We start from the raw sequence: 15408 nt of genomic DNA, 5'->3' as shown, positions 1-15408 counted from the left end.
ATCAAAGTCACCGCTAAATTGCACATGGGAGGGACGCCGCCCGTTCCTCAGGCGAAGTATGCACAATAAACTTGGGCTAACGTTATCTTAAGCTAAACTACAATCTGTCTATGCTGGTCCTGCAGCATGGGCAGTTTCGCAAAGCAGGCTTCACCTCATACAGGAGCCTCAAGTGAAGCCCACTTTCAGTGTTTGCTCGTGTTTTCTGATATTACAGAAAAGAGAAGGGGATGTTATCATGAGGGTTGCCTTGTTCAGCACTTCCCGCTTACCACGCACATTAGTAGTTATAAGCCAATCTTCAACTGTGCTATGTTACAGTGTTCATTATCATTATTCTCTGTGGATGTTACTTTCATCTATCTGACATTTTTATTTTTTATTTTTATTGCAGGAGCTCAGTGACAGCTCTCCAAACTTCATCATTGTGTACGACCTGCAAAGTGGGACACTTTTCAAGAAGTGGAAGCCTGAACGAAATAGCTGCAGCATTGCCATTTCATCGCAAGGCGGCTGTGTGGTCAATGGACTAGACAACTGCTTTCTGCTGATATGGGATCTGACAACTGGAGCCCGCAGGTATGTGCTTCCCACCCATCACAACTTTTTTGTAATTGATTGCAATGGATTCTAGTTGCATAAATTGATGCCTGTCTATGCTATATAATATGCCTATCTATGATAAGGTGACAGCATTCTTCTTCAGTACAGATGCAAAAGGTGGCACAGGTTCTTTTATGAATGGTGGAGGGTCAATAGCAGTCGAGTGTGCAGAAGGCATAAGAATAGTGCACACTATCGGTCTGCATCAAGGAGCAGTCAATATCTCTCAACATTTTATCGGCACATTTGGTCCGGGTGCACTCTAGATTTAAAATGTTGGTTATTCTTAACTAAAACAAAAATATTCCTGCGTTCGCAAGACGACTGCTGGCCGGATCCCCTTGGTTTCATCCTCGTGTGATGTACCAGTTCTTTTTAATGTGTGATTCGAGTTACATATGACACCCTGTATGTTTGACAGATAATGCAGCTGAGAATCAGTTATCACACATATGATTGATTGGTTCTTACTGAACCAAAACAGGCTTGGGAAACACTATCAAATGATTTGTAATCTCTTCATAACCACCATGCCAATGATTTTGAAGAAAGTCCTAGAAGGCTACTTGCAGTCAAATTGTTCGTACTAAGAAGTAGACAAATCGATATGTACTAGCAGTGATAAGATACTGATAATACACTGGCTGTAATCTGTCTAGCATTGGAAGCATCGATAAGGCGCAATGGAACTGCCCCTGAATTTAAGTCCAGGCTCCACACATGTGACCTGCTCTGGTTGAATGTAATTACATTGGTCCACCTTCTGGACTGGAATTGATGCAGTAAAATATTTTCATGTCGCCGTACCTCGGTCATGCGGGCCTACTGCATCTCCACCCTATCTAAGCAACATGTGCCACCAAGCAGTGAGCACCACCTATTGCGGAGCACTTGCCCGCATTATCCTTAATAGATGTGAAGAATATATTTTCTTGTAGCTGTGCCTATCGCATCTGGTACAGTCCCAGGTTGGACTATACTGTCATGTTTAAATAGCCAAGATATTTGGAAAAATTTCTTAGCATGTTTAGTTGCTGCATATTTTTAAGTCAACGCCAACGCAAATTTGCTATGTATCAGTTTTTTAGGACATGAAATGCAAAACGTATGAAGAGCAGTGACAAGTTGTCGACGAAAGCGATTCAAAATAAAAAGCAAGACGGTTGTGAGCATCTGTTTAATATACAAAAAACTCGACTTTGTGCAGTAGACTGCACTTCAGGTTTGAAGCAATGGTCCAAACAACAAGAAGATATATTACAGACACGGCACATGGCAGCGAGAGGAAAAAAGCAATGGAAACAAACAGAAAAACACAGAGGAGTTAGGGAAAAGCTAAAGGAAACTAAACAAACTGACTGCCCAAGATACCCACGACGGCGAGAAATGCACACAGGACACATGTGGTGGGCTGAGAGCTTGCAGGCCATGGGAACTGGTACGGAGTACTGAGAAAACTGAAAGAATGAAATAACATAAAAAGGTGGCATTTTTATGTTATTTCATTTTTCATTGTTCCAATTTTCCTCCCATTTCTTGGTATCCATTCTTAAAGGGGCACTAAAATGCAAAAACAACTTGCTCTCAAATGAAAGTCCGTGTTTCAATTAGTATAATGCAAGCAAAATTAGTTCACACAGCGCTACATTTTAGGAAAACAACGTAATGAAAACAGAGCTGTGCTTGGCGGCAACGAATGGTATCCACAGGAGGCAAAGGTTGGCAGCATCCAATGAGACAGCAGGAGAAGCGCACGCATACCTATCGTGGGCGTGTGGATTTGGAACGGGACCTGTCGTAGGTGTTCCGTATATGCGTGACATGATGCGCACTGCTGCATTTTTCAATACCCATTCACTAAATTGTAGCCCACAACAGTTCTCGCGAATGTTCCACTGACAACATTTATCTTCACATCCTTCGGACAGCGGTGCCAGTCCGCTTCGCAACGCGCCCTCCGATTTTCACCGGGACTGTTCCACGGCGTGGCACGCGCAGCATCGACTAAAAACACCGATGCACGAGTTGAAATGACGTTCACTGCTTAGCGCCGAAGCAAGAAAGAGTCTGGTATAATTTCGATTGTAGCTCCGTGACAGAATCAAAGTTCTGAATTATGATAACAAGTACAAAACTAACATAGCGTAAAATGTAATTTGAAGCGAACTTGTTTTTGCATTTTAGTGCCCCTTTAAGTAAGTAACAAGCATTCCATACCAGTTCCCATGGCTTGTAAACTCTCAGCCCGCCACGTGTGTTGTGCGCTCATTCTTGTAGCGCCATATCTTTTGGCCCTAATACGCTATGCAAGTAGGTCAGCCTTTTGCGCAGTCCCTCAGCTTTTCCCTTTCCCCTCATGCACGTAGATCGGTCTCATTGGATCGCTCTCAAATAAGGTACCAGAACGAATGCATGTGAGGTCCACGTTGCTTCATCTTTTTCACCATAGTGTTGTGGCCTGTCTGCGAATGCCCCCTTATTGCTGCTTTCTGTGTGGACAGACACTTTGTGACGTGCTTTCTCCAACCTTTTCCTTCTCTCATGCGCACAGGCGTACGGTCGTAGTGTATGCCCTGGAAGTCTCGTCTGGAAGTGCTTCTATGCTGTGTGCATCTCTCGCCGTCGTGGGTATTCATATCTTGGGCTGTCAGTTTGTTCAGTTTCCTTCAGTTATTCCCTAACTCGTGTGTGTGTGTCTGCAACTTGCCCAACCAGTTTCAGCTTCTTTTTTTCTCTCTCTACCATGTGACGTGTCTGTATTATATATATTTTCTTGTTGGTTGGACCATCGCTTCAAACCTGCAGAAGTGCAGCCTACTGCACGAAAGTCTAGCTTTTTGCAATTAAACAGATGCTCTAAACCACCTTGCCTTTTATTTTGACATGAAATGCATCAACATACACACTTCTTCTAGATTTTTACTGCTTTCTGGAAATCCTGCAACGTGACCGTGAACACCAGTGTCAAGTGTGAAATTTTGCGTAGTATTCACGATGAAGCTCTGCAATGTGCTCTGTTTTTTGTTTTCTTGTGGGTGCACACTAGGTACACACTGAGGGGTCATATAGCACCTGTGGATCAAATCCGCTTGGATGAATCTGGTTTCAAGGCACTTACATACAACTCGAAGGGTATTGACCGCAGTATCAGGATCTGGGATGTCATGAAAGGTAAGAAGGCACAACAGTGCAATCCCGTTCATTCGAAATCTCTTAATTCGAACCGACGCTCGGGTTCCGTCAAAACCATGTGTGTTTCAATGGGGGAAAACGCTGGGTAATTCGAACATGTGAACGTGCACAACGGTTCATTCGACCGAAACTGCTCTGCCAAACCTGACTGCTGTCTGGTGCGCTGCTAGTGTGTCAGGGATGCCTTTACTTATTAAGTGTTAAGTTTAATTAGTACTTCCATTAGTAAGTCTATTTCTCATAAAAGTGATACTTCTGGCAGGAAAAGGAGTAAGGAACAAATCACAGTAATGGTGTGCACGAGCGACCAGGACGGTACAATGCTGCTTACTTGTTGTCGGCAAAGCAAGCAAGCGTCGCTGTTTTAACGGGGTCAAGACCCTTCGTGTTGGCTACACAGCCCATAAAAAGGCAGCAACTGTATATTTTCGCGAATTGGGTTGGCAACATTCGCGTTCACGATTGGATTGGGCTCAACATCACAAACAATGTTTATAGAGTCCCAGTTGAAGAAACGAATGCAAGCGCATGTAACAGATTATTTTCTGCTCTGAGATGTTTTGATGCTTGCCTGTAAATAAATATTGTGGAAAGAATGAGCCTCTTATATTTCCACCATTATATTGTACCGCAAACGTGTGGCAAGGCCTAGCGAGCTTTGATGCGTCTCCGACGTAGCCAGCATGCGCTACCAAAGCATCAAGCCCTCATTCAAAGCGGCTCCCTTTAGTTCAAACTCCGCTTTATTCTAACAAAGCTTTGGTCCTCTTCGAGTCCGAATTAACGGGATTGCACTGTATTACAATTTTCCAGAAACGTTCATTTTGGACACCATGGTGCCTCTCCCGACAGAAACACAAAAATAAATTTAAAGAATGCATGCTTGTGCTGCCCTTTTGTTGTTAAGAAGATTTTATGTTTTCTTGAAAAATTGAATGAGGATGCAGGTATCAATAGCTGCGGACTTCTCGATGATGATATCAACAGCTCAATGACATTACGTCGTCTTTGCATCTGTGAACATGTTATGTCTTTATTCGGTGCCAGTGCTCATAGTCACTTGACAGCTGTCATAGTCATCTGTCCCATGACCTCTACAAGGACTGTGGATAGTTGCTCAGCATGGTTTGCTATGCATGTGTCACATGTGAAGAAAGAAAGGTGGGCAGGGCACAGATGATTAGTACTAGGTTTTGAGTGCTTTAAAGATTTGTCAACTAGATGCCATTTCATTTTGCAGAAGATCCTGTGTATGAGGTTCTGTCATGTGCTAGTCAGAGTTTGTATACTAACAGCTTAAACAGCTTACTGAGACTGCTTTCTTTGGAGTTGTTAGGAGATGCAGCCCTTCCTGAATCTTGCATTTGTTTCTTTCTCTCGTAAGGGGAGTGCTTAGCAGTGTTCACTCCGGACCTAGCCATCAGCTGCTGCGAGCTTACCCTTGACGGACGTGCAGTTGCCATGGGTCTGGAGAACCATGATGGGGTCTACTGCCACATCCTATGCCAGGAGGGACAGACACTTGCAGAGGCGCGCCCTGCACTACAAGTGTTTGGAAATCCAGCCCATGGCGGCAATACGTTTGACGTCAGTGAGCAGGGCTGATCACAGTGATACAAAAAAAAAACTAGCAAAGTACTATAATGTATTGCTTGATTCTGAACTTTTTCCTTCTTCTGTTTTGCTTACACCTCTCTGTCCAGGAATGCATTCACAGTTTGGATGTTGATTGGTTGTGACTGAACTAATACCTTCCCTAGTGTACTTAAGGCTTAAGGTTTGCACATATTTCCTTCACTGGTTTTTCATCAAAAGGACATTAGCAACCATCTAGCTTTTGGTGTCATCCTCAAGAGGCTGCCCCATTGTGGTTATGAATCATGTATTGAGTTTTGATATTCACTCATGTTACTTTAAAAAATGCCTGTGAACCACCACTATGGCAAGAAATAAGCAAATAACGTAACAATGGCTCCAAAAATAATTTCAATTGTTACACAGTTCATCTCATTGTCTAATGGGTATAATATTTAGGGAGTGGTAACCACAGTCAAAGGTACCAGTAATGTGAATTTGTGCAGTGCTCAAGGGACAGCTTTAAAGGTGTCGACCTGAGCTGGTGCTGTTGTGCCCCAAAATCATTTAGCACTTCACATAAGCTAGGCAGTCTTTAGTGCCTTTTGCACACACAAATTATTTTGTCATGTAAAAAAAAAAAAAAAATTAGAATACAACTCAACATTATACGGTGTTGCAAATGAGATATTACATTGAGTCATCCGATGTTCTAAAACAGCATGTATGCAGCAGCCAGCTCATGAAATTGGTTGTGTTAAAATATTGAGGACAGCTTTTCCAGAAGGGCTAAATGAATTCTGAACAGCCAGTTAGAATCCAAAATGTGGCACCTAGTCTGGTTTCACACCTGGCATGTTCCAAAGAGAGAGTTCAGGGTGAAGCATCTGATTTCTAATGCACCAGCTGACAGCCATGTGGAATATTCTTGGGAAGTTGATTTAGTAGTTCATTCACACTTGCAACTCCAATCTCACCAGGACAATGTCACAAGTGTAGCCTTGAACCAAAGTGTACGTTAAAGAACTCTTTATCGTGGTGTCTTTAACTGAGCAAGAATTGCTTCAAATATCGTTCCTACAGTAAATGCTAGAAAAACAGCCCTTCTGGAGTGGAGTGTCCTCATAAGTGGGCCCATCTTATCCACTGTCCTTCACTGCAGAGCTGTCTCATGATGTGTAAAAACCTACCTTTCGAAGTGTTGCTTCAACTTTTGTGCAAGGTCCAGACGCCTACACTTTTAAAACAGAACTTCACATAACATGCTCCTAGCAGGTCGTCATCCTTTCCCCTGATCTGTTGAAAACCGGAGGCGTACGCCACTTTGTGACACTTGTGCAGTTACGTTAATTGTCACAAAAAGGCGAAGCCTCCTGTTTTCTACAGATCGGGGGAGAGGACAACGTCATTCGGGTTGATGGTTGGCCAGCAGCATCTTACGCGGTGAAGTTCTGTGTTCAGAGTGTAGGTTTACATCTGAAGATCGTTGTGTCTGATGTGGGGAAATGAAGTGAAATCATGCAAAGACACTTGATCCACAGTTTCCACAAAAAGGCCTGGAGGGAAAGTAAGGAGCTAACAGGGTGCTAGGTGATTGCCATTTGTTGCAGCCATTCATGGATTTGGGTGATTTCTAAAGCAAAAACTTGCCATGTTATCTTGCCAAAGCTGGTGGAATGCTTGAAACATTTTTTGTTTCTACATGAATAACTGTTTTTTTTTTCTTTCATTGCCATTCAAAATTGCTAATTTTAAGCGGAACAGGTATTATAAAAAGAGGAAGATATTTACCTGCTAGGGGATCATGAGCTTGAAGAATTACAATTAAAAATTTCCAGTCTACCACTCACTTGAATTTGAACAATAACAATATCAAGATAAATGGCACATGTCATGCAAAAAATCAGCTATGGATACTTTCCAGCCTCTACAGCTCTTACGTGAGGAGAGAGCATCCTAACCACTGACCTCTATGTGGACTGTGTGGACTTCCGGTAGAGTAGTAATAGTCTGCTCCCTCAGTATGAAGCGTGCATGCGAAAGCAGATGCTCTTTATAGCAGATGACTAGGCAACGCAAAATTGAGACATACAACCCCATTTGTCCTTGAAAGTGTTGTTGCTGCAAATTGCAATGTCATGAGCCCGTTCTAGCTAGGCCTACACTCTTAAAAACAGAGCTTCACCGCATAGCACGCTCCTAGCCAACCATCATCCTGAGTGACATCATTCTTTCCCCTTATTTGGTGAAAATGGGAGGCGTACGCCTTATTTGTGGCATTATGCAGCTCATAATTGCCACAAAAATGGCGTACCCCCCCCCCCCCCCATCAAATCAAGGGAGAGAATGTTGTCATTCGAGGTGATGGTCGGCTAAAAGCGTGCTATGTGGCGAAGCTCTGTTTTTAGAGTGTAGGTGCTGCGAAAGCTGAGCAGACGGCAAGTGCACTAGGACGCGTTGTTCCTCTGTTGTCAACCAGTTGGAAGAAACTTCCGTGACTAGAAAACAGCTTCACTCCTCTCCTCCTGGGAGAGTGTTGTATGCACAGTCCATGCAGCATAGAGGTCAGTGATCCTAAATGATAGACTAACTCGGGTGAACTCCCCTGCTGTGTGTAACATTCTTGAGACACACTGTATAAATGCAAACTGCCAAAGCAAAAGAGTAAGCGTTCCGTATTTGTGCTGCATAAATGCGCTGTTGGCCGCCAGTGCCATGTTGCGGATGCTGCGTCTGCATTTCACGCGCTGGACCCGTGCGAGACATGCCGACAGCTTTCCTAGCAAGCATCAGGCAAATTTCTTAATCGTAAACTTACGCAAACTGATTTTTCTGGTTGACACATACTACTCGAACTCATAATTTTCAGTACTCTCCCACCCCCAATACAGTCATGTCTCGCTTGTCTGCAACTCGGTTAGCAGGAAAACTCGTCATCCGACCTGCGTGACTGGGAACAAGCTTGCTAACCTTGGGTTTTCATCCGGTTCTCCGGAATTCGTTACCTGTATCCGGACGTGAGGTACTAGAAACAGTGTTCTAGAACCATTGTCATTCTGATTCGCCTATACAGAAACTTGCCTCTATCCTTGGCATTTGCTGGCGCTGGCATCGTCTTTGAGGAACATTGCTTCCTGCGTAAGACTTCTGTTCTACTCTTTGACCCCTTTTTGGTCAAAGGTCAGTCTCTGGAGACTGATGTGGACAGACAATGGCTCCCGAGAAGCGCAAGAGGTGCCCAATTCCTACTGGACACAAAAAGTCGCTACGCGAGCATCGGCTACCTAAACCATGCGAAAATATTTCTAGCCTTCAAACCTGGGCTAACGAGGCACTAGGCATTGATGTCGGAAAGCCCACATTCTACGACGTTCTGTGGGAACAAAATAAGTGCTGGAATAAGAAATCGCACCCATCCCAGCACTTGATGCGCTTGTCCGGAAGTTCGCAATCTGGACAATAGACGGTGGGTACCGAGGGGTCCGGATAAGAGAGACATGACTATCTGCATTTCATTGGGAGTGGGAAGCAGCCAATAAGCATCATTCTCCTTCTTTTACCTGTATTTTGACAATATTCTGCTTTCCTTCCCTTATCAAGCATAATTTCTTTGCTAATATATTTGAGTGTAAGGAGCAGCCCTCTACCCATACATAGTCTTGTCAACTGGATGCTGGTTAAAAAAAAACACAGCTAATACATTCTGACGAATGATGATATCTACTTTTGCATTTACAGTGTACCAAAGAGCTGAAAAATACAAAAAGTTAGACATCTTGAGTTACAGTTAGCAGAAATGTGCAGCATGAGTTCCCAATGAGATGCAGAAATCACAGCTAGAAAAAGAACATGCTGAATGTACTGCTCGTGACAAGGTTGTCTGAAATCACCTGTCAGTAGTTCTGCAGCCCATATTTCGTTGATTGCCCTAGAAAATTTTGATCCAATATTGTATTTAAAGGTGGACCATAAGCTACACGTGTTTCTTACTCGAAATAAATGATCTTGCAACACCTCGAGGTTTGAGATGGGATAAACCACGGTGTGCTGATTTCAGACAACCGTGTCGCAAGCAGTACCTTTGCTTTCAAATCTGAGCTCCGTTACACTTGTCATTTTGCAATAAGTATTCATGCGCTACTAAGTGTTAAAATGCATAGGGCATCAGTTTCTCCTTACAGAGGTTCTGCTAGTACCCCATTTTTGTTCATGCAAGGCTTACATAAATGTTGTGTGTATGTTACAGATGTTATGTACCTGACATGCAAAATCTGTCTAGAAGATATGAAGCATTTTGGGGGGCATGAAGTCGAGAGAGATTTTTTGTGTTTTGTAGTCTCAGTGTTGCAAACCTGCTGCATGTTTTTGTGGGGCTTTCTATTTCCCCCTTCCTTTTACAGATGCATTTTATCATCAAGGCACTACTGTCCAATGTGTAAGCTGTACATCTTAGTAAATCTGAACAGGATTTGTAGACCACTGTTCAGCACTCGGTTACTATTCATACTGTACATCACAGTCATGCAACCTGTCTCTCTTGTAAGAGTCAAACGCCAAAAGCCAAGACATGAAACATGAATTATGCTCAGCACCCCTGCTGTACTCATTGCTAGAGCCATGTTTTTAAGGCTGTCACCATGCCCTTCTTTTTTAGAGGGTAGATAAATTGGGTTCAGTTATTTGTCTGGCTGTCGCCAGTAAATGGTACCTAAAGCCTAGATCTGTATAGGAGGAGGTGTCCTCGGCACCCTTTCTTAGCCAACATACATTTAGTGCATTTTGACTTGCGTATTCTCATTGGATGTTTGAGTTGCATTGAATTTGTACAGCATACGGTGCGTGAGGCATGTACGTTTTGTTAATTTCAGAAATCAACAGTGGATGTTAGAGTGAAACTTTCAGTGATTGAAACCTCTGCAGATGTACACTGCCCCACCTTGTACAAACATACTTTACCCCTGCTAAATGACATCTTTGCACTCCAACAATTTTTGCAACATTGTGACACTTTGCTAATGTCGAGGCGAACTATAGCTGGAGCTGGTCTCTCGAAATGCAGCGTTTACTGTGCCAGTGTGCAGCTCCAAACTCCAACGAGATCAAGTCATGGTCTTGCGCTGTCTTATATTGGTGATTAATGGAAGCATCAATCCAGAAATTTTCTCTCTCTCTCTCTTTCTTTTTTTTTTGTGTGTGTGTTAAGTACAATATTATTTGCAGAAAGACTCGAAACATAATACCCTGCTGAGGTACATTGGACTACTACTGCACCACAGAGAATACAATTCACACTTGTCATGATAAGAGAGTACCCTCAAAGCTTCAAAGAAGACAAAGGTATAGATGAATAATAAATTTTAACCCTGAGGGAGAAACACACAAACATAGAGCTCAAGGTTTTCAGTTATCTACTAGTTTGCTTGCGTTTTATTTGTTGCTGTAAGCTAAAATGATTGGCAGCTTCGTGAAATGTAGTACATAGTCCATGCACACACTGTCAGCTTGGAGTATCCCAGGGCAACCACACCCCACTTGAGTAAAAGTTGGAAGTGCAGCATTAACGTCTTTACAGGAAAGTTTATTTACAGCCAGTTACGTTTGGAACACAGACTAATTGTGCTTGTTCTAATACAGAGTGCGCATTTTTCAGCCGTAAAATCATCTTTTCCTTTGGCTGCTTCGAAACGCCTTCCACCGAACCTCAATATTAGTCAAGTAACCCTTTACAGCTGAATTTATGGGTATGGTTCTAAAGTCGCTATTTATTATTTCTTGGACTTCTCACATTTCACATTGTATGGGTAACATCTGGCCTCGACTGTGCTAGGGGCATTTAAATTATTTATTCTTCCTTAGAACCGCACTCCCGTCGTGTATTATAGTGACATGTGTCGCCCTGTCCTTATTGAAGAAATGTTATACTGGATATACATGCTGTAGGTGCAGTACCATTTGTTTGTATTAAAAGACAAAGTGCTTTTCTTCTTGAATGTATTTTGAATAAATGTACCATCTCCTTGGAAGATAGCATGAAGTATGAACTTTTAATTCGTAAAAGTGTTGTCGTGCCTCAGATTTGGGACAGTTTATTTACTGTGTAGGAAGTTCTGGGGGTATGTTCAGGTTCCAAACTCCCATGCAACACCGTTTTCACACAAAAATCTCTAATAAATGCAATACGTACACTTTTGTACCAGTTTTCACCTATTTGCATGGAACTGGTCCAAAGCAGTTTGGGGGGTAACTCGCTACTGTAACTAGGTTACTTTTTTAACTTTTAAGTTACTATAACAAAGTTACTTAACTAATTGCTTTTGAGGTGTAATAACTTCTTGGGAAACTTGTTCCTTTTTTCATGTAACTTTGTTAACGTGACTTGGTTAAGTTCAAATTTACTTTTGTTCAGTTTTGGTCTACAGATAATGTGCCTCTCTAATGAGCTAATAGCCATGTGCGCGCTGACTGCATGTGTACGGAGCATTCTCGTCCAACTCCGCCTCTTTGCTGTTGTTGATTGATAAACACTACGAATTCAGTCTTGCCTGCATATTCGGAGACTCGGGTGACAGAAGGTTCATCATGGCGGCGAGCAGCATATTTCTAATGGCAAAGGGCACTGTGGAGCTAGATGAAAGTCCACACTTGGCACAGTTCTACAAAATATGCGTAGGAGATGGCAACTCATCCAACTTCCAGTGCCTGCTTTGTGCTCCATTGAAGGAGCTTAACAGGACATCCAAATCTTCAAATGTCAACCTAAGGAAGCACATGAAGGTACTGCTTCTTTCATCATATTGATGATTGGTATAATTTTTTTATGTACTCGTAACCGCGGTCTCCATCGCTGTACGCGGGTTGTTACCCCATAGAAACAATGCATATTTTGACAGCAAAATCATAAACCGTCGTTTTATGAGGGATATCGTTATCCGCGGGTTTTACTGTATATCAAAAGAATGGCACCCATTGTGACATATCGAGATCTGAATTATAAAAAGGTCAAGAACTAAAGAGTGCATATTATGTAGCGAGTAACTTTATGTGAACTTCAAGTTCATTTTCATAATTTGCAACTTCGTTACATGTTTAACGCAGAGCTTCCTCATCTCTGGTCCAATGTACTCCCTTTCTTTGCACCAAGGTACTTCAGCCTTACTGGAAATAATATACGAAAAGAAAGTGGGCAACCTTAAAGTAGCACAGAGGTCATTTTTAACACCCTGTTTTCTTCCTATAAAACTTTTAATTAGGCCTGTAGGATGCACCATGAGAAGTAATTCACACCACAGAGTCATAATTATCGCAGTAAAGTACGCCGCAAAAAGCGACTGTGTGCAGTGGTGGTGGAGAGCAGCACCAGCCTGTGACCTGCCTGCGACCTTGCGCTGACGCTACAGAGTCCGTGATCGCTGATTGGTTCAGAGAAATGTTGTCTGCTACTCTGCTGTTCAGGGCTCTGAAAAAGCATTGCTCCTGGCTCGGTCATGATTCGGCCGCTCCTTCTATTCCCAATTCTCTGGGGGAACTGGCAAAACTGGTTTACGGCGGCAACGGGACAGGGCGCTGACTCCCACTGACCAGCGAACCAGAACACTTGGACCCAGTAACGTCATCGGTGACGTGGCATCATGCTTCTCCTCATCGTTATCTGTCAGTGGCAAGCTATGTTTGTGTGAGTTTTTTTCTGGGAAACAAGTTACACATATCAAAACCTTTCTATGGTACCTTGCTATTCGGTAAATTTACACACACACTTTCATCAGACGTCTGAAATTTTTTTGGATGGCCCTCTGTACTCTAAAAGGGTTGTGGTGCCTCAGATTTGAGACTTTTTATTTACTGTGTAGGAAGTACTGGGGGTATGTATCTTCAGGCTCCAAACTCCCATGCATCACCGTTTTCACACAAAAATCTTTGTAATGAATGCAATACACTTTTGTACCAGTTTTCACCTACTATTTGCACTCACACTTCCTTTAACGGGGTTGTGACACTTTGATAGATGTGGTTCATTATTGTATTAGTACAAGTACCATACTCATGACACACGCGTGCTTGACACTCAAAAATGAGTGCTATACACACTCTAAAGGGGTATGCTTCTGTCAAGTGCTCACATACTATTGTGGAGCTCTGCTTTGCATAATATGTGCTTGCATCCTCACTGACAAGGTTTCTTCTGGATAATCTCTGTGAAAATTTAACAAGCTGAATGCCTATGTCCCTAATGAATGAAAAAAATCAAATAAAAAATGTTGCTCATTTTTTGTTTCAAGTTGCACACCACAGTAAGCATAATTTTCACCAAAGTGACCTGGTACATTTTCTAATGCAAAGGATCAGGGGCGTTGAAAGTCTCTCACAGCAGGGGGGCGAGCCCTAATCTAATCTAATCACCCAACCCAACCTAACCTAACCTAGAGGAGCTATTGATGATCTTATTAGAAACGCCTCGTCTATGCAATCCGATGACTGTGGAGGGCATAACGGCATATGGGAAGGCCACTTCGCATTCTTCATTACCTTGGGGCGAAAAAAGAAATTGGCGATTGAGCAGCACAAACTGAAATATTGGTTGATTGCCTCATTAAGTGCGATAAGACAAACAAAAGTAAGCGAGTGGCGGCGTGTTCCTTTTTTTTTTTTTGTGCTTGTCAAAAGCATCGTCTGCAAAGGGTGTCATTACTGTTGCAGTAGAAAGGCTCTGCCGAGCGTTCTGGCCATGGCTCAGGCAAAGACAGCAGATATGGTACACGTGTCATCAAGCACACTGCTTAACTGCTTAAAGTCTCCTCGCCACAGGATAACAGTTTCCCTTTCTACCCCCGACTGTTTCCCTGCGTTGATAAAAAACAAGTCAACGTCCTTTGCTGGAGCGAAATTTGTGTTTTCCTGTATCGTCTAAGCAAGGCTACTGAATGGCGTGTCGCTACTCTTTGCACAGCAGGTCCGCTCATACAGTATGACATAGGATAATTGGGTGGACGGTACCTATTCGGGTGAATTTAGCCTGCTACTTTTTGAATGGGTGTTCGTTTTCAGTCCGCTTGGTAACAGAGCTAAAAGCAAGTCTGTCTCGGACGAGACGTACAGATAAAAATGGGGTGTCGGGACACTCAGAGCTCAAGTTCGGGGCAGGGTGCTCGGAGCAAAAACTCGGATGGGCGACCACCCCCTTTGCCCCCACCTTCCAACGCCTCTGCAAAGGATGCAAATTTCATTGCAGTTCAGTAGAGGGTTTTGGCTGATCCATTATAAAACAAAGGCAAATGCCTTCAATGCAGTTGTGTCAGTACACCTAATGAGTTCATGGCTAGAGCTGAGCGCGGGTATACCCGCACATCGTCACGATTTGCGGGGAGGAATTCGCGATCGCTGCGGGTAAAATGCGGGGATACCCGCAATGCGACAGCGGGTACTGCGGGTATACCCGCATTACCCGCACTCCATGGCCAACTAAGTGATCTCTCTCTGACGCGAGCTCAGCAGTGCCCTATGTTGTTGGCCGTATAAATCCATGTGCCAGACTGCAGCAAGCAAGTGCTTGCGGGTGTGTTCGATTATTAATGCAGACATATATGGCTCTTTGTTGAATTGCAGTTATATTGGCATACAATTGAAGCCGTCCGAGACACGTAGCCAACACTCAGAATTTCCATTGTTTTAAAATAGAAACAGCAGTAAAGTGGACGAGGGGAGGGGACGTTCAATAACGAACTGAAGGAACGCATCCATTGATTTGGGGTAAGGCTGGTGTATCGTGCCCGCATCGTCATCTTCATCACCCAGAGGGTGAACAAGAAAACGGGGGTTCGAGCTGATGGCTGAGCACGTGTGTACCGCTCACTTCCCCCTGCGGGTCCCAATGCGGGTATACAGACAGCACTGCGGGTGCAGGTCCAAGTTTGCTTACCCGCACTCACCTCTATTCATGGCCATGGCCTCTGTGATGATAAAGTAAAGCGAGTGCAGGGGCAATTTGTGCACAACACTTTTGATGCAGTACAATGGCATCTGTAATGACGCAGCAGTGACACA

General features: G+C 43.3%; 1 protein-coding gene across 4 annotated transcripts in view; it reads left to right on the top strand.

The window, feature by feature from the left end:
- The window catches only part of LOC135378328 (NACHT domain- and WD repeat-containing protein 1-like), a 34053-nt gene extending 28529 nt beyond the window's left edge, over positions 1–5524 (top strand). For all 4 annotated transcript variants that reach the window (XM_064611335.1, XM_064611334.1, XM_064611336.1 and 1 more), the window contains 3 exons: positions 395–579; positions 3650–3774; positions 5180–5524. In XM_064611335.1, coding sequence (XP_064467405.1) covers positions 395–579; positions 3650–3774; positions 5180–5400 — 531 coding nt within the window. In that variant the 3' untranslated portion in view covers positions 5401–5524. The remainder of the gene's footprint in view (positions 1–394; positions 580–3649; positions 3775–5179) is intronic.
- Positions 5525–15408: the final 9884 nt, after the last annotated feature.

This window comes from Ornithodoros turicata, chromosome 1 (assembly GCF_037126465.1).
Source record: "Ornithodoros turicata isolate Travis chromosome 1, ASM3712646v1, whole genome shotgun sequence".
In the NCBI taxonomy this organism is placed as follows: Eukaryota; Metazoa; Arthropoda; class Arachnida; order Ixodida; family Argasidae; genus Ornithodoros; species Ornithodoros turicata.
Note: the sequence above shows the minus strand (reverse complement) of the source record. Positions and strands in the feature narration are given on the sequence as shown.